The sequence below is a fragment of the Saccopteryx leptura genome, chromosome 8 (genome assembly GCF_036850995.1).
Source record: "Saccopteryx leptura isolate mSacLep1 chromosome 8, mSacLep1_pri_phased_curated, whole genome shotgun sequence".
Lineage (NCBI taxonomy): Eukaryota > Metazoa > Chordata > Mammalia > Chiroptera > Emballonuridae > Saccopteryx > Saccopteryx leptura.
Genome location: NC_089510.1, coordinates 37,824,667 through 37,843,537, shown reverse-complemented (window position 1 = coordinate 37,843,537; position 18,871 = coordinate 37,824,667). Strand labels below are relative to the sequence as shown.

At 37.9% G+C, this 18,871-nt stretch overlaps 1 protein-coding gene across 2 annotated transcripts in view; it reads right to left on the bottom strand.

The window, feature by feature from the left end:
• Positions 1–6,449: 6,449 nt before the first annotated feature.
• TRAT1 (T cell receptor associated transmembrane adaptor 1) overlaps positions 6,450–18,871 on the bottom strand; it is a 55,631-nt gene continuing 43,209 nt past the window's right edge. Inside the window, exons 4-7 of one of the 2 annotated variants that reach the window (XR_010746830.1) lie at positions 16,162–16,223; positions 14,024–14,112; positions 7,538–9,271; positions 6,450–7,113 (exon numbers count right to left, since the gene is read on the bottom strand). Coding sequence is in view for 1 of the 2 variants with exons in the window: in XM_066347684.1 (XP_066203781.1) it covers positions 9,014–9,271; positions 14,024–14,112; positions 16,162–16,223 (409 nt within the window). In the remaining variant the exon portion in view is untranslated. Of the gene's footprint in view, positions 7,114–7,467; positions 9,272–14,023; positions 14,113–16,161; positions 16,224–18,871 lie in introns of those variants that run through there. The other variant, XM_066347684.1, reaches the window with a different exon arrangement.

The window sequence follows — 18,871 nt, the reverse complement described above, 5'->3', positions numbered from 1 at the left end:
AAGAATGGGAGAATAGAAATTGGAGGACAACTGGTGATTTACCCCAGTTAACTTAATAACGTCTTTCCTCTCTCAGTCCTTGAAGAAAGACCCATGAAACTGAGTATTGTTTAATTCAAAAAGTGATCTTTCTGTACGTAGAATCTCAGTATCACTAGTGCTTGTGTAGTAAAGATTCTGTGGTGTGGGAGACATGCCCAGTGTTCTAAATATTTAGTCTATAAAGCTGACGTGGATTTGTAAAGTAGAAGATTTGTTAAGTGATCTCCATTTGTCATTGTTATGATAGTCATCTGCTTGGGTTGGTTAATTATGCAGTCTTGAACTCCATTTCCTACCATGTTTTTGCTTACTCTTAAGCTTCTTCCCTTGTAATTGTGTGCCTTGCTTCCAAAGGCCTTGATTCTATCTTGGGTCTCCTTTTGGCTCTGTCCTCACTGGTCACTGTTCAATCCCTTGTATATAGATTGCTTCAGAAGATGAATTGACTATCTTGAGTCAGGTACCCACTTCCGAACTAGCCAGCCATGACTTCTTAGGTATCAGGGCTGCAAGTGGAGGAGGGGTTTTCTCTCAGGACAGGTTAAAGGAATGACAGACAGCATTAGGAGTGCACATCTTTTGAATATGTGCTTACTTGTTCCCTTGTCTAAATTTTTCTTTTATGTTTTTAATGTCTAAATATAAATTGTCTGTTCTGTTCATCAAGTGAAGGCAAAACCTTAGAGACACCTTTAATGTATATTTCAAACTAATCACCCTGCCTTTACTGTGCCAGGAATAAAGTCTTTACACCAAAGGGGAATGAGGTATTGCTCCTATTCTTAAGGCTGGAATTGAACTTTGGGGGATCTTAAGACATTCTCAGTGAACATCTCAAGGCTTTAAATGTATTTGTTTTCTAGTCAAAAATTGCTCTTTATTACCATCTTTACATTATTGTTCTGTTGAAATGTAAAGCTGAAAATGATACCCATATGGAACATAAGCTCTGAAATAGTACCATAGGTGAAGTATATATATATATATATTTTTTTTTTTAATAATTGCATAATGATCAGTAAGTAATAGCTTATTAACTAACATTTCTTTTTCTTTCTTCCTTTTTTTAGATGCAGAGACAGACTCTTGCATGTACTGTGATCCACCCTGCAACCCCAGTCTGGGGCCAACACTCTGCCTATCTGGGGCCACTGGCAACCAGGCTGTTTCTAGCATCTAAAGCCAGAAGCTCCATGGAGCCATTCTCAGTGCCCAGGGCTGATGCACTTAACCAATCAAGCCATGGCTTCAGGAGGGGGGAGAGAGAAAAAAAGAAGGGGAAGGGGGAGGGGGAAAGAAGCAGATGGTTGCTTCTCCTGTGTGCCCTGACTGGGAATTGAACCCAGGACATCCACACGCCAGGCTGATGCTCTACCACTGAGCCAACTGGCCAAGGCCTTAACTAACATTTCAAAGAGAACTGGTCAGCTCACAGAATTACACTAAATTATACTAAAATATACTGTAGAATCATAACTAAGTTGTATGAGGGTCTCAGAGTTCTGCTTCTGGTCAAGATGAAATAATGTCTTGAATTTACCCTCTCACTTGGATATATTATATATACCTTCCACTTTAAACAACTAAAATCAGACAAAAATACAAGAAGCAATGGCACCCAAGACATTAAACTTCAGGCAATTAAGGACATTGATCCTTGAAAGATGAGAAACAAATGAGATGAACCTTACTGCTGCCCTATTTTATTGCCTGGAGAAAGTTTTCAGACTCTAGAGTAGGTAAAGGGAGGGTAGGTATTGCCCACTGGTTTTCTGAACTAAGCTGAAGCTGTGGGTCAAGAGAAGCCAAGAAGGCAGAGTACTGGAAAGGAAAGAGCTGTATATAGAGGAAATCTGGGAAACTATGAAAAGTCTCCTTTGAGTGTTTAGCCAAATACTGACCGTGCATGCACGTGAGAAAACTACCAAAGCTTACAGAGGTCCTATTTGCATAAAAATTATAGAAAACAGTACCTGTGGTTCACACAAGGATGGCTTCATGGAGCCTCTGGCCTCAGGCACTAAAAATAGCTTGGCTGCCAGCACCGCAGATAGGCAGAGCATGGGCCCCAAATGGGGCTGTCAGGTGGATCCTAATTGGGATGCATGTGGTAGTTTGTCTCTCTCCCCTCCTCTCACTTAAAAAAAAAGAAAGAAAAGAACAAAAAAATAAGACTCTATCAGATCAAACGGTGTCCAACTGTATGCTGCCAACATCAGAAAGTACATTTTAATTATAAAGATGTAAATAAGTTTTAGAAAGAAAAATATATACTATCCAAACATTAATCAAAAGAGAGCTGGAGCCTGACCAGGCAGTGGCGCAGTGGATAGAGCATTGGACTGGGATGCAGAGGACCAAGGTTCGAGACCTCTAGGTCGCCAGCTTGAGTGCGGGCTCATCTGGTTTGAGCAAAAGCTCACCAGCTTGGACCCGAGGTCACTGGCTCAAGCAAGAGATTACTCGGTCTGCTGAAAGCCTGCGGTCAAGGCACATATGAAAAAGCAATCAATGAACAACTAAGGTGTTGCAATACACAATGAAAAACTAATGATTGATGCTTCTAATCTCTCCATTCCTGTCTGTCTGTCCCTCTCTCTGACTCTATCTGTCTCTGTAAAAAAACAAAAAAATAAATAAAAGAGCTGGAGTGATAATATTAATATTAGACAAAGTAGATTTTATAGAGACTAATACTACCAAAGATAAGAATCATTTTATAATGATAAAGGTTTTAACTGATAAAAAAACCCACATAATGTTTCTAAATATTTACACAACTAATAATAGAGCTTCCAAGAAAAACTGATAGAATGGCATAAAGAAATAGAAAAATGTATATTTAGACAATTATAGTCAGGGGTTTCAACATTTCCCTCTTAATAATGTCTCTCTTACTAAACTGATTAAATAGGCAAAATCAATGAGTCTATAGAAAATTTGAAAAGCCCTATCCACCAAATTAAGCTAATTGAAATTTATAGAACACTTTACCCAACAACAATAAAATATGCATTTTTTAAGTGCATACCTTCATCCACCAAGATAAACCATATTTGGGCAATAAAGAAAGACTCAATAGCTTGTCCAGGCAGTGGCACAGTGGATAAAGCATCGAACTGGTATACAGAGGACCCAGGTTGGAAACCCTGAGATCTCTGGATTGAGTGTGGAGTCAACTGGCTTGAGTGTGGGATCATAGACATGACCCCATGGTCACTGGCTTGGGCCCTAAGGTCACTGGCTTGGGCCCAAAGGTCACTGGCTTGAAGCCCAAGGTTGCTGGCTTAAGCCCAAGGTTGCTGGCTTGGGCAAGGGGTCACTCACTCTGCTGTACCCCTCACCCCTGGTCAAGATACATATGAGAAAGCAATCAATGAACAACTAAGATGCTGCAATGAAGAACTGATGCTTCTCATCTCTCTCCCTTCCTGTCAGTCAGTCTGTCTGTCTGTCTCTCTCTCTCTGTCACAAAAAAATAAAATAAAAAAGGCTCAATAAATTTAAAAAGGACTGAAAGGTTTTGGAATTTAAAAAAAGAGTTGATCAGATCATAGTCAAAGAAAAAAAAAAAGGACTTAAATCATGTTTTATGACCACATTGGAATTAAATTAGAAACCAATAAAGAAAAAAATCCAAAATATCCTCAAATATTTAAAAACTAAGAAACATACTTTGAAAGAGCCCATAGGCCAAAGAAGAAATCAAAAGGGAAACTGAAAGTATAGAAATAAATAAAAATGCAAACAATATATCAGTTGTGGATGCAGCTAAAGCAAAACAGTATTTTTAAAAGGGCAATTTATGAAACAAAATGACTATTTTAGACAAGGAGAAAAGTCTCACATTAATTACCTCAGCTTCCATGTTTAAAATCTAAAAAATAAAGAACAAATGAAACGCACAATAAGCAGAAAAATACATATTATATTCATCAGAGGACAAACCACAGAAACAAAAAGATAAAAACAATAGAATAATTATTTGAACTATAACTGTTTTTTTTGAGGAAATCAACACAATTGATAAAACTGGATAGATCAGGAAAAATAGAAGCAACTGGCTAGTATCAAAGACAGTTGAAATCACTACAGATTCTACAGATTTTCAAAGGATAATTTGGAAATATTTTGAAGAACTTTATGCCAATAAATTTGACAACTTAGATGAGAAGGACATAAATTTGGAAGACACTTAACTACTAAAGTTTACAAGGAATAGATAACTTGAATAGCCTTATATCTATTAAAAATTTCTAATTTATAGTTAAAAACCTTCCCAATTATCAGTCATCAGTTATATTTTGATGCATGAAATTCCATATGTTATTGTGTGAAATTCAGATGGTATAAACTAAGAGCAAAAAATTTAGATACCTTTGGGCATTAGATAATGCTAGTAAGTAAACGATATCAAATAGTTATAGAAAAAAATAACTGACAAAAATATAATCAAATTTTATTTTCACTGAACCATAATACAGTATATATAGAAATGTAACATAATATAAACATATATAACAAATGTTGTAAGGTACCAAAAGTTACAGAATTAATATTAATATTTTAGGAAACTTAAAGAACATTTTATTAATTTGGGCTAGGTGTGCAGAGAGATTTTGAAAATGATCTTTGTCCTTGTGTGATTAGCATCAAACCAGGATGGCCGTTGGCATTGTATTGTAAATGCAGAGGGGAAGGAGAGTTGGATTCTCAGTCCTCCTCTCACACCTATAAGGAAGTGAGTGAAAAGCTAGCCAGGTGCAGGAAGAGAAAGATTAAATTAAACCTTTTCTTATATTGATGGGCCATTTACAGGCATTTGTTCCCAGTGAAACTACCTCCCCCTCCTGAGAGTGTGTAGTTAATGTATATATCTCTGAACAAAGGAATGGCAGGTGTACACTAAAAAATATGAGAATATCTTTTAATATGTAGAGTGACATTTTTACTATTGTGTTACCTTGTAAGTTTTAATGTGTAGAAACGTTTTTTATGAATCCTATAGACAAATGTTATAAACTTGCTAATGAATTGTGTCCCATCTCCCCTTCATTCTTTTCCCAAACCTGTATAGGTGAAAACAAAGGTTATAAGCTCATGCCGTGATGTCAGACTTTTTCCTCACCCATGTATAATTAAGGGTACATAGCCAGCCCCTAGAATATTAATGACACACACAATTTGAGACTGCTGCCTTGTGTGAGATATATGTGGCTGTCATATTTAATAAATTTCCTCCTTTAATAAAACTTTTCCAAATTCATCTGGACTGGGTGTCTCTATGTGAACTCAATGAAATGAGGTACAGTGCCTTTCGTAATCTGGGGTGCAGTACTTTATAACACAAAGATTTTATTTTAAACTGAAAATAAAACTTAAAGTCAATATGTAATTACTATTATTATTATTATTTTAAGTGGGAAGAAGAGAGATAGACTCCAGCATGCAGGCCGACTAGAATCCACCCAGCAACCTCCATCTAGGGCTGATGCTCAGATCAACCAAGCTATCCTCAGTGCACACACAGGTCGATGCTCAAACTAATCAAACCACTGTGAGAGGGAAGAGAGAGTGAAGGGGGGAGAGAAAGGGAAGAGGAACAGATGGTTGCTCCTCATATATGCCCTGACCAGGAATTTAACTCAGGACATCCACATGTAGGGCCAACATTCTATCTACTGAGCAGCTGTCTGGGGCCTAATATGTAATTATTAATTATTAACTTTATTTCCTGTATGGTTTTAGCTCTTTTCTGGAACTGGAAACCTGATTCCTCTTCGTTGCCCTTAGATAGTAATATATTTTGTGTTTCCTATGACATCATGGACTTCAAATATTTTACTTTAAATTATTGGCATTTATTTTGTACAAGTTCGTAATGAGAAATAATTAGTGACAGAAGTAGGTACATCCAACTATGGGTAAAATTCTTACACAAAAACACGCTCTTCCTATCTCTATCTTTACATTGGCGACTCCTCATTCCTCAGTTCACAGAATAAAAATTTCCTCTTCAGGGGTGATGTTTTTCTATTATTATTTCTCATTCTTTTGTTTCCTTAATAGTATTTTTCACTACTACCAGCTATACTTTTGTTGTTGTTGTTGTTGTTAACCTGATTCTCATATTTTCTGCTAACCTCTTAGTTCCATGGGGCAGGGTCTGTCTTTTCCCTTCATCCTTATATACCAGTATCCAACTTCACAGCTAAACTACAGTGAAAGCTTAATAAAAAACTGACAAAAGAATAAATTAAATCCACTAGGCTATGGTCAGAGGACAGTACTGATGGCTGCCCTGTACAGTTTTCTTGGTCAGTGATGCTTTGAGACTCAAGTAAGTTCCTATTTCAAATGGAGAAAGATAACACAATTTTTTTTTTTTAAATAACACTTTGGAGAATTTATCAGAATTAAAATTGCACTGATATTTTGACCAAATTGTTAACTTTTTAGAAATATACTTTATAGAAATTCACAATATGCACACCTTTTAAAGCAGCAATTCCTTTTTTACATAAGAAGCCAGACCAATAACCAAATGTGTATGGAGATACACTCTCATTACAATGTTATTGGTAAAAGCCAAAAAAAAAAAAAAAATGTTGGAATGGAAATTAGCTAAATGTACATCAGAATTATTTAAATAAATTTAAAGTAGTCATCAGTGAGATGCTATGCAAGCATTAAAATTATAATACATTATCATATTTAATTATAGTGAAAAATCACAGTAAAAATAAATTCACAATATATTAAGGGAAAAAGTTTAAATAACATGTATACAGTAATCATTCCTCCTTTAAGTTTTAAAAAAAAACAGTTGATGTATGTACATTGGTATACCTACAAAAATTATTTAGAAAAATATATAGGGAGTTGCTCACAGTGATTATTTCTGGCTAGTGGAATTTCTGATTTCTTTTTGATACTTTTTTATGGTTACAAGAAGCATGCATTAATTTTATAATAAATTTTAAAAAAACTAATAAATATATTTCTATTGGAAAAAATACTTAAGAAGATTATCCCACTTCTGTTAGAAATATATTTGAATGTCTCCTATGCCTTTTTTTTTTTTTTTTTGTATTTTTCTGAAGCTGGAAACGAGGAGAGACAGTCAGACAGGAGACAGTCAGACAGACTCCCGCATGCGCCCGACCGGGATCCACCCAGCACGCCCACCAGGGGCGACGCTCTGCCCACCAGGGGGCGATGCTCTGCCCCTCCGGGGCGTCGCTCTGCTGTGACCAGAGCCACTCTAGCGCCTGAGGCAGAGGCCAAGGAGCCATCCCCAGCGCCCGGGCCATCTTTGCTCCAATGGAGCCTTGGCTGCGGGAGGGGAAGAAAGAGACAGAGAGGAAGGAGGGGGTGGGGGTGGAGAAGCAAATGGGCGCTTCTCCTATGTGCCCTGGCCGGGAATTGAACCCGGGTTCCCCGCACGCCAAGCCGACGCTCTACCGCTGAGCCAACCGGCCAGGGCCTCCTATGCCTTTTTATCAGAAATTTCTTCCATCCCATGACCCAACAATTCCACTTCTGGGAATATATCTGAAATAACCCAAAATGCTAATTTGAAAGAATATACGCACCCCTGTGTTCACTGCACTACTATTTACAATAGACAAGATTTAGAAGCAGCCCAAGTGCTCATAAGTAGATGAGTGGATAAAAAGTTGTGCTATAGTTAGACAATGGAGTACTTCTCAGTTGTAAAAAAGAAGGAAATCTTACCCTTTTTGACAGCATGGAATGACCTCGAGAATATAATACTATGTGTAATAAGCCAGTCAGAGAAAGACAAGTACCATATGATTTCACTTACATATAGAATCGAATGAAGAAAACAAACAAAGAAACAAAATAGAAATAGACTCATAGACACAGAAAGCATACTGACAGAGGGGATGGTGGTTGGTGGGCAGGAAGAAAAAAGCAAAGGGATTAAACAAAGAAGCCTCATAGACACAGACAAAAGAATAATATGGTGATTACCAGAGGGAAAGGTGGGTGGGGGAGATAGAAGAGGGCAAAGGAGGAATAAATGGTGACCTGACTTAGAGTGGTAATCATATAATACAGTATACAAATCATGTATTATAGTACAGAACTGCACACCTGAAACTTATATAATTTTATTAACCAATGTCACCCCAATAATTTTTTTTCTTCTTTTTCAAATGAGAGGAAGGGAGATAGAGAGACTCCCACATGCATCCCAACCAGGATCCACCTGGCAACCCCATCTGAGGCCTATGCTTTGCCCATCTGGGGCCATGTTCTCAACAAAGCTATTTTTAGCACCTGAGGCAGAGGCTCCATGGAGCCATCCTCAGTGTACAGGGTAATATGCTTGAACCAATAGAGCTATGGCTGTGGGAAGAGAAGGGAGAAAGAGAGAAGGGGAAGGGGGAGGGGTGGAGAAGCAGATGGTCACTTCTGTGTGCCCTGACCAAGAATCAAACCCGGGAGATCCTCATGTCGGGCTGACACTCTACCCCTGAGCCAACCAGCCAGGGCCATAAATTTTATATCAATTAAAAGAACTTAAAAAAAAATTTCTTCCAATTATACAGTGTTTCACCTCAGTTAGAAAAGGAGATATTATTTTAAATTGACTTTTATTCTTCCAATGTGTTCCAGAACACACTTAATGCTTAAAAATACTTTTTGGTTTTATTTCATTGACTACTAAGTATTGTTGGTGAAGATGTGACATTGTCATCAGGCTCAATGTGCAAATTTTACATTATTTTACTACATGTTGCTCTTAGACTTTTTAAAAGTGAAGTCATATAACTAATTGAAATAACTAATTTTCATGACCTTTAGCATGTATGAATGTAAGCTCTGGATTAGAGGTAAGCCATAAATGATCAGATCATCACCCTGCCTAATCATGCTGAGTCATAGAAGAACCTGGATTTCTTTCACAGTCTTCTTCAGTACGAGCTGAATCACAGACCAGCTAATTTATAGGTTCTTTCTTGGCACGAATCAATCCAAACAGTCTAACTGGATCATCATGAATGCTTTCCTCTATCTCCTGGTTCTCGGGTGAGACACTTTCTACCAGGGTCGTCGTGGAAAGGCTGGCGTTCATTCCCTGTACCGGCTCCTCTTCACTCTTGTCTGACAGATAAGCGTTCTGTTTCCTGGGTTTTCTGCGCTTCCCCTCACAGTTGTGGTTCAGTGAGGCATAAAACATCTGTGTTTCACCAATGGCCTGCAAAGAAAGGCTTGTTAATTTTTCATTGTTAGCTCATTCTTTTACTTCGATGACTCCTGAGAATTTCCAAGACCTATGCAAAACGAGAAGCTGATTTTTGGGGCTCCAGCTACCTGATTTTGCCAAATTTGTCAGAATGATGATAAAAAAAACAACAGTGAATTTAAGATTATTTAGTGGGAAAACAGAGCTTACATAAATGTGTTATGTGTGTAGTTTTATTTTTTCTTATACTCGAAATATAATATAGATGTACATTTTAGATGGACTCGTACCTGCCTCTCCTCAAGGAATTTAACAAGTCACATCTACTTTGCATGTTTAATAATTACTCATGTAACAGTAGCCACAGAAGTCACCAATTTTTCTACGTTTTTGAGATGCAGAAGAATAAAAACAACACCGTTCATTTATATAACTGGTAATTGTTAAGAATTACATTTCCCATCTTTTTCTGCCATTTTCTTCTTGCCTGTACATCCCCAGAGCCCCTTTGCCCTCATTTTAGGCTGGCCTTGGAGATATTCACCTGCATCTAAGAGGGTCTGGTAGTTCTCTCTGGCCTAGAAAATAGGAAGAACCCGTGACTAAGGAAACTTGGGGGAGCAACAGGCTTAAAAGGAAGACCTTAAATTTGGTGTTGGAAAGCTGAGGATTGAATTCTGGCTCTGTAATGGACTACTCATGGACCTTCGGTGGTTTCAAAAAACTATTCAGAGTCTCAGTTTTCTTGCTTATAAAATGACAGTACCTAATTACAGTGTTATGAGTAAATAGAAATAATATATATGGTAGCTATAACCACTGTCCAAAAATAAGGTGTAGGATTATAATTATAGGAACATATAGGCTAAAACTTTAGGACAGCCATTGAATAAAGCAAAAATTTCTGTATTAAAGATTTACCTTTACGTGTAGGCCAAAACTATATCAATTTGTGAGGGCAGGGGTAAGGAAACAACATCTGGATTAAATAAACTCCTAACGAATCAGTAAGCAACTCCTTGCAGCACTCATTTCCGTGATGAGAGTTAGATATATTGTATTTGCTACCAGGTAGAAGAGATGGTTCTATTTACAACCTGTATAATATTTTTGTCTGACTTTTTATTCCCTAAAATTATCATTTTTGGAAAATTACAATAGTTGCTAAACGGGTATCCTTTTCTAGTTCTTCTCTCTGCTACTTAGCTTGTATACCATATTGAAATTATCTTTCTAAGGCACAGCTTTTATATTTTTACCATCTTGTTTCCAAAATTTTAGCCTATAGCCTGAGGTCTGAATTTCACGTTCTGACATTCACAGTTTTCCATGCTTGATACTGCTCCAACTTTTAAGTTTTGATTCCTGCTACTCTTCTACACAAACTCTGTATTTCAGGCAAACTGGACCATTCACTGCTCCCTGCACACACCTTGTGCACTTACCTGCTTTGCCTTTGCCCAGAGAGATAGAGAAGGAGATGTCACTGATGTTCAAAAAGAACCAGAAGGCACTCAGTATTCCCAAGGGATAGATACTTTTCTACTTTTTGGTGGGGGGATACATCCTCCATTTTCCCTTAGAAAATTCCTCTCCATTATCTGGTCCTGGATTACAGTGCTGTACCTCCCGCCCAGCATGTAACCTTAGGCTGGAACCAATCACACCATCCATCCTCCAGGCAACAGAAGTTGGCCCAAGAATAGATGACAAGTGGTTTCAGCAGAGCCAATTATATGGCATGTTTGGGATTGATGTACAGATGCAGAAAATGTGTTGTTTCCTGGCGTTGGAAGGAAGAAAGTCTGGGTCTTCCAGCGCCTTGCACAGCCTCAATGAAAGAGTCTGTGGTAACGGAAGAAAATGAAGTCAGTAACAGAAGGAAGCAGAGAGGGAGGAGAAATGAAGAGAGCCTTTATAATCAGTCCTCTAAAAAACGAAGTACACCAAAGCTCCTTGTCATGTAAGCCAGTAATTTTGCTCTTAAGCTAAAGTGGTTTGAATTGGGTTTCTGCTTATACTTTAAAGCAAGGATTTTTCAACCTTTTAAATTTTATGGCACACATAAACTAATTACTAAAATTCTGTGGCACACCAAAAAATATAATTTTTGCCAATCTGACAGAAAAGTATGATTTTGATTCATTCACACTGGACAGCTATTGTATTAGCTGTTGTCAAGTATTTATTTGACACTCTAAGGGGAAAAAAGTCAATGTCCTGGAAAAAATAGTCAGCTATGAAATGTTTTAAAAAGTCTTGCAGCACACCATTTGAAAATCACTGACTGACAGCATTCCCAATAATGCATGTCTGGTCAACAATTGGTCAACTTTATCATGTGCCGCAGAGTTCAAAATTGTGATCCTGAGAAACAACCACAAATTGTACATGGGATGATCACTTGTGACTTGCAGAATATGATGTTAATTGAAAATATACAGTCCACATAGGTGGAAATACACAGTCAGTGGTTAAAGAAAAAGATGTGTACATATGGAAAGAAATGGAAACAGTAGAGGAAAGTAAGAATCAGGTTAGGAATTAGAGAGATAAAGAAGTTCTAGTCAAGTTTTGCTGTTTTTTTTTTTGTTGTTTTTTTTTAAATATTAGGGTGGTTTGTACATATTGGTAAGTAAATAATAATAATAATTAGTTTTTAAAAGGTAAAAAATGGAGACATAATTTAACATGGAAGATCTTGAAAGAAATAAGAGAAATGTTCAAGAGCATAAATAGTAGGCTTGTCTTTGGAAAGGAAAGACACAGGAGAGAAGGACAGATTGATGAGACGTTGTAACAGGAAGATAGAGAAGAGGAGGTAGCTTGGATTTGTGTCCCTCAAAACTTCTAGGATATGAGAATTCTTTTGGACTCATATTATTACTAGGTTTCCTGATAAACTGTTCCTACTTAATAGAAGATTGTGTTGCTAAAATGATAAGTTCTGGACTGTATACATAATTTTCAAAGGGAAAGGAACTTATTTCCATTTTCCAACAAACATTCCATCCATCAAGCTTTATGCATAATATTGTAGATTCCCTATGCTTTGTAATTGACTGTTGTAACAAAGTAAGTATTATAGTAGCAAACCAGGCAGTGTGTTTTATGATAATGATCATTCTACTGAAATGGAATTGAGCAAATATAAAGAAATTACTTCTAATTTGTGAAAATAAATTTGTGACAAGCGTGGAATAGAATAAAGAATAATCTTCTTAGAGTATCTTTAATTATATACATTCTAATTAGCAGACATTTAAAGACATTTTAAGGCATTGCACAGTTTCCGCTTTAGAAAATCCAGATGTAGCTCAAATAATATGCTGGCCTGTTGAATTCACCTGTGTTAAACAGCAGCTTCTGCTCCAAATCCTAGTTCTTTTACAGTGAAGGTGCTGTGAATCTCTACATTTCAGGTGGTGTGGTTATATTTTAACCTTCTTTTAGAGGTTTTCTTTATTGTCATGAATTTAGCAGATCATATTATAACATGAAGTTTCTCATAGCAGCTATCTAAAAATAGATTTTACAACTGCTTGAACATCAGATGACAGATTTGCCCATCAGAAGGCAATTTTACATTTACTTAATCCTCACCATCTTCTGGTTTCTTAATCAAAATTTCAGGAATTTTGATTGTGTAGGGAATTTGTATAAAGGCAATAGAAAAATTCTGCTTTATTGAGAAGTTTCCATGATGTAACTCATCTTAGGGAGGAGAATAGTCTCTTTTAGACAGGATTAGATTTGGATTCTGTCTCCCCACCTGGTGTGCTCTAGGGCAAGTGTTTCATACTTTCAAGACCGTCACTTGGGAATAATAATGCTGCCTCCCTCATAGGAATCTAAGAAGATAACATGTATAAAGCCCTTAATACCAGGCCTGACACATAACAACTGCACAGGAAATACTAGCACTGTGGTGGTTTCTAGACAACAGCAAGAGTGTACATCATTGAAAGGACAAGACCTGGAAGGAGAAGAAATAACTATTTTACCTGAAATGTACACTTCAGCAGCCTGTAGCCTAATTTGTGAGTGGCTCTTGATGAAGTCAGTGCTATGTCTGAGGATGTTGAGCTGAATGTTGTAGGAAAAGGAGAAACTATCTATTTCTTCTTGGGTTTTATATGTTTTGCTAAAGTGATCGCCCTGCCTATCCCCACTTAATCTGTGTGTAAATCTCTTGCTATAATACCAAAGCCATAGGACTTGTATTAAAACTTGTATTCCATTTGCCTTGTAAAACAGAAATAGGGTCTTTGATATCCAGCTAATTTACTTTTTAACTAAAGGCCTCTCTCTCTCTCTCTTCTCTCTCTCTCTTTCAACTCCCACACAATATAATTTTCCTCCCCATAAACTCATAACATCTAGGTCTTGTGAGCATTATACATGTGTCAGCTTTTATATTTATCTCTGTGACACACAACTGAATTTCTTTTATGTAGAAAGAAAAGGCTTACTTGATTATTTAGGAAGAGAATCCACTTCTCCATTCAAATCTATTGTCTTTTTATTGTACGCAGGCAGTTCTTGTACACAATTTTGACTCTTTGAATGTAGGTCGGTAGTGTTTATTTGCCTTTGAATTTCCCTTTAGAGCTCAGGTCCTAGAACTTGACACGTTTGGACTGAAAAATTTCTAACAGCTTCTGTAGTTGGGCATCGGAATGCAGTCCTTTTCTGCTCTGGAAACCTGCAGCTGTGCTGTGGTCTCGACTGAACTGGACCCTTGATACAGAAAACAAAGCTCACCTGTGCAGGGGGGGAAGCGTCCTGGGGTGCATTCACAGATATCTCCGGTCGGGCTTTCATTTGTTCATAGCAGTTTTCATCCGTTGGTTCTTGGGAGTTGAAAAGATTATGAATCACATTGGAAAAACAAAATATACTGGCACAAGTAAAAATACACGACCCAAACAACGTTTAACTGTAAATGTAAAATCTTCAAGAATCATTAGCTCGTCTTTTTTGTGAAGACTCAGAGAGGTCAGAAAGCACTAACTGTTCTCTGAAGGTCAGATGGTGAAGGGTTTGCCCCACAGCATTAACAATGAGACAAAAGGAGGTCGCTTGGGATGAGGACTATATCAGAGTCACTTTTTTTAATATCATTGTTTGCCATGACAGTGTCAAACTACCATTTAGATGTAATGGAGATCCCATGAGTTACATTTTTGTCAGTGTTCCCTTCTACTCAAGTTTGATTGCAAGTGATGCATGGTGGCATAAGGCACAGTGCACCCATGCTGGTGACTACAATTTGGTCGTCTTTCCCATGAATAGGAAGATTTACTCAGAGGCATTCTAAACCCTACATCTTATTTTTGAAAAATAAGATTTAGATGATGATTTTTGGTATCACCAAACCAGTGATAGGACAGCTCGGCCCGGCTGTCCTGAAGGTGGGCGGTCTAATGATGATTCTAAGTACTGGGGATTGCTGTGCAGTGTCCACTGGCCAGCTGACCCGCACTCATTTCACCGTGTGGGGAATATGGAATTATTTAGGTCTTGCTTACTCTCGTTACACCTACTTCAAAGGGGAAGGAAAGACAGTTAATGACTTGGTAGGATGGCCAGTAACCTGGCAGAAATGTGGACTACCCTAATTTGACCCCACAGGAAAAAAAAATATTTACTGTAATACAATGTAATTCATAATTGTTTAACCCTTCCTGAAAGCCACACAAAAGAAAGAGTCCATGTAGTGATATTTCTTAAAACACAGTCCATGGAAAGCATGCATTAGAATCACCTGGGAGGTTTATTAAAAAGCAGATTCCCAGGTCCTATCCTGGACCCACTAAATCAGAACCTGTGGGAGCGATCCCTGCGCTCACTTAGACATGATCTGGGCTTCAAGCCACCAGAGTGCATAAAAACTGAAGCCCTCAAGCATTAGAGGTGAGCACCACAATTCTACCAGCTGAAATAGGAGGGTAAATTCATTTTAACAGTTCATTCCTAAAAAAAAACAAAAAAACAAAAACAAAAAAAAACAAAGATTCCTCAGATTACAAAGATTAGAGGGCACTTTACAATGACAAAAATTATATAAATTCTTAAATCCTAGAAAATTCACATTCTTAATGTTCAGAGAATTCCACACTGCTTTGCTATGTTGAGATTCAGACTGATTAAGTCCATTTCTGGAAATCTCTAGGTTTGAGGCCCGGAGATCCACAGGAGTTAAGCTCCACTTCTGCGGTGAAGCAAGTGAAATGCTTGCAGGACAAGCATGGCTTAAACGCTAACTAGTGTCACCCTCCCCGCTTCATTCTTCAGAGCTCTGGGATCAGTCACAGCTGTCTGTTTTGAGGAATCTGGGGTATTTCGGTTTTGGATGGTTGAAATGTTTCAAGTAATAATGGGTGCTGAGAATTGATGAGTATTTGTTACACAAGAAAAAAATAACAGATAACCCACTGAGTGCTGATTTAGCTTTTTTCTTTCCCCATTGGCTATCAAAATAGCCCCATGTTCTCTGCTCACACAGAATGAGTTAAAACAAGGGAAACCAGAAAACCTATTTATCGTTCCAGATATTTCACTGTAGATTTGCTTTTGTATACGGCGCATAAAGCACTGTGTCCCAGGGTGGCCATTTTATGTTCTAGAAATAGCTTTATTTCATAGAATTCTCTGTGTGTCAAAATTCATGGTAATAGAGTCTTCCTGTCTTCTTATTACTACCAGAGTGAAATGAAGAGCATCTAAAAAATAGGATGTTAATTTATACCTAATATTGTGATATAATTTATAATGTGTGGTTTTAGAAATACATACTAAATAATATGCTAAAAAAAACCCACCTCAAATTCTTTGTAGAACTAAGTAGGGGGGATATATTAATTTATAAGTAAACTAATTTCTGGAAAAATAAAACTTACCTGGGACCATATTATCTAAGTTACCATAAATTGGCGTGTCTTCAATATAATACTCATCTTCCCTATAATAAGGAAAAATAGTTTATTAGAATCTAATTTAGACATAATTCTTAACTAATTTCTCAGTTAAATTCTTTCCTTTTCTTTTTTTAATGAAAGCAAGGGAGATAGTGAGACAGACTCCCTCATGTGTCCTGACTGGGATCCACTTGGCAATCCCCGTCTGGGGCCAATACACAGACCAACCGAGCTATCCTTAGTGCCCAGGGTGAATGCTTGAACCAGTTGAGCCACTGTCCATGAGAGGAGAAGAGAGAGAGAAAGGGAGGAGATAGTATTTCTCATGTGTGCCCTGACTAGGGATCAAACCTGGGATATTCGCACACTGGGTCCACACTGTATCCACTGAGCTAACTGGCCAGGGGCATCAGTTAAATTCAGTATTGGGTAAACTATTTTTCTTGTTCAGCCTTGGCCAACCAAGGTAGATATGTTTATGTGTGAGTGAGTGAATGTGTGCAAGCATGCCTGCATCCATGTGTGTGTGTAAATTTGAAAAGTTATTTTTGGACCTTTTTTTCTGGGAATAATTATAGCAAGTACTTACTTGGCACTATTTTTCAGATGCTATTTGAAGTACATTTTATATATTCATTTATTTAATTCTTAAAACAATTTGACCAAATAGGCCCTATAGCATTCCTATTTTATTTTATTTTATTTATTTATTTTTTTGTATTTTTCTGAAGTTGGAAACAGGGAGGCAGTCAGACAGACTCCTGCATGCGCCCAACTGGGATCCACCCAGCATGCCCACCAGGGGGCGATGCTCTGCCCATCTGGGGCATTGCTCTGTCTCAACCAGAGCCATTCTAGTGCCTGAGGCAGAGGCCATGGAGCCATCCTCAGTGCCCAGGGCCAACTTTGCTCCAATGGAGCCTTGGCTGTGGGAGGGGAAGAGAGAGACAGAGAGGAGGGAGAGGGGGAGGGGTGGAGAAGCAGATGGACGCTTCTCCTGTGTGCCCTGGCCAGGAATCGAACCCAGGACTCCTGCACGCCAGGTCGACGCTCTACCACTGAGCCAACCAGCCAGGGCCAGCATTCCTATTTTAAAGATAAGAAATCTAAGGCACAGAGAGGTCATGTATTTGCTGAAGGTCATAAGAGTTGTAAGTGGCAGAGCTGGGATTAGAAACCAGGTTATCTTTATGGCCTGCTAATTGGTCCAGACTTTCATGCCAAACAATTCCTTAAAACTCTGCTTCCTAGGTAAATATTAATCAACAGGGATGTTTAAAAAATAAAAAGCCAAAGAAATATGGGCAGATGCGATAAAATGGTTGATTGCCTGTTACATCCAGATGCTATGCTTTTACATTATATCAAAGACCTAGAGAAATTCTGCCAGATATTATTATCATTCTCCACTGAATGGATGAGAAGTCTGAGACTCAGATAGATTCACGTATTTCCCCTAACCTTATGTGCAATATCAGCCATAACTAGCAATTAGGAAAGTTTCTCTTTATGCCAGCGCTCATTCAACCTTCAGATGCATTTTGTTTTTATCCCCACTGTACATCTGAGCAATGTGCAGCTTACAGAGGAAAACTGTCCGAGACACACAGACATAGCTGGCAGGGCCAGGGTTGTGATGCGAGTCTGGTCCGAAAGCCCTGAATCCTACTTGCTCTTGATGTTTGCTCAAGTTTCCTTACAGCCTCATCTGAGGAATCCTATTAGGATTAGAGCAGATATCCCACCATTGTCAACAGACAGTAAAGATGGCCCCTGGTGACCAGCGTTCACAGTAGCAGTCTGGGAACAGAGACCTATCAGGCTGCGAGAGTGACATTTCATAAAATAGTAGCAACTGCTTTAACTTGGAGATTACACATCACTGAGAGCTGAATGGAATTGCATCCAAAGAAAAAAGAACTCTTATCTCAAGGCATAACACCTATATTACTTGCCATGCTTCTGAAAGAAGACACCTGTAAAGGTAGATAGCTAGTAGATATCCTTAACAAAAATTACAGATCAAATGAGACTTGGATAAAATGGTTTGAAAAATCCAGACGCTGGCACGTATTTTGCTTATCTTATAACAGAAGAACTCCTTCGAAACCTTTCCTTCCATTGGTAATTCAATACAGCTTAATATCGGGATACATACAGAAGAGAGCCTGCTCCTGGTTTTCCTCTAGCTATACAGAGAACACAACAGCAAAAGGTGAAGAATTTTTAATAAGCCAATCCATCTATTTGCCTAACCTACCCAGATAACAGTTACAATCTGAAAATGATAAATCATGTCCAGAAAATGAACATCATTTCATTCCTTATGAATGAAAATAAGATGTGATTTATAATGCAGTGCCCTGTGTCTGTGGACAGATCTCAAATGATTAATCATTTCAAATAAAATATTGTTAAGAAGCAGTTCCTTAACTTACAAATCAAAAAATATATAGCTATGTATTTTACTTATCAATGACAAATAGCTTCAGCCTATTGCACATAACTAACAAACGTCAAGCACAAATGTTTGCCAGTGTTTTATGTAGAAGATTAATTACTATTAAACATAAACCCGCATATAAGCTTATATTCCAGAGGCCAGTGCACCTTTAAGTTTGGGGCTCGATCTGATGCTTCATTGCTCAGAACAGTCTGAAATTGTCCTCTAACCAACAAGCACATTTAGTGA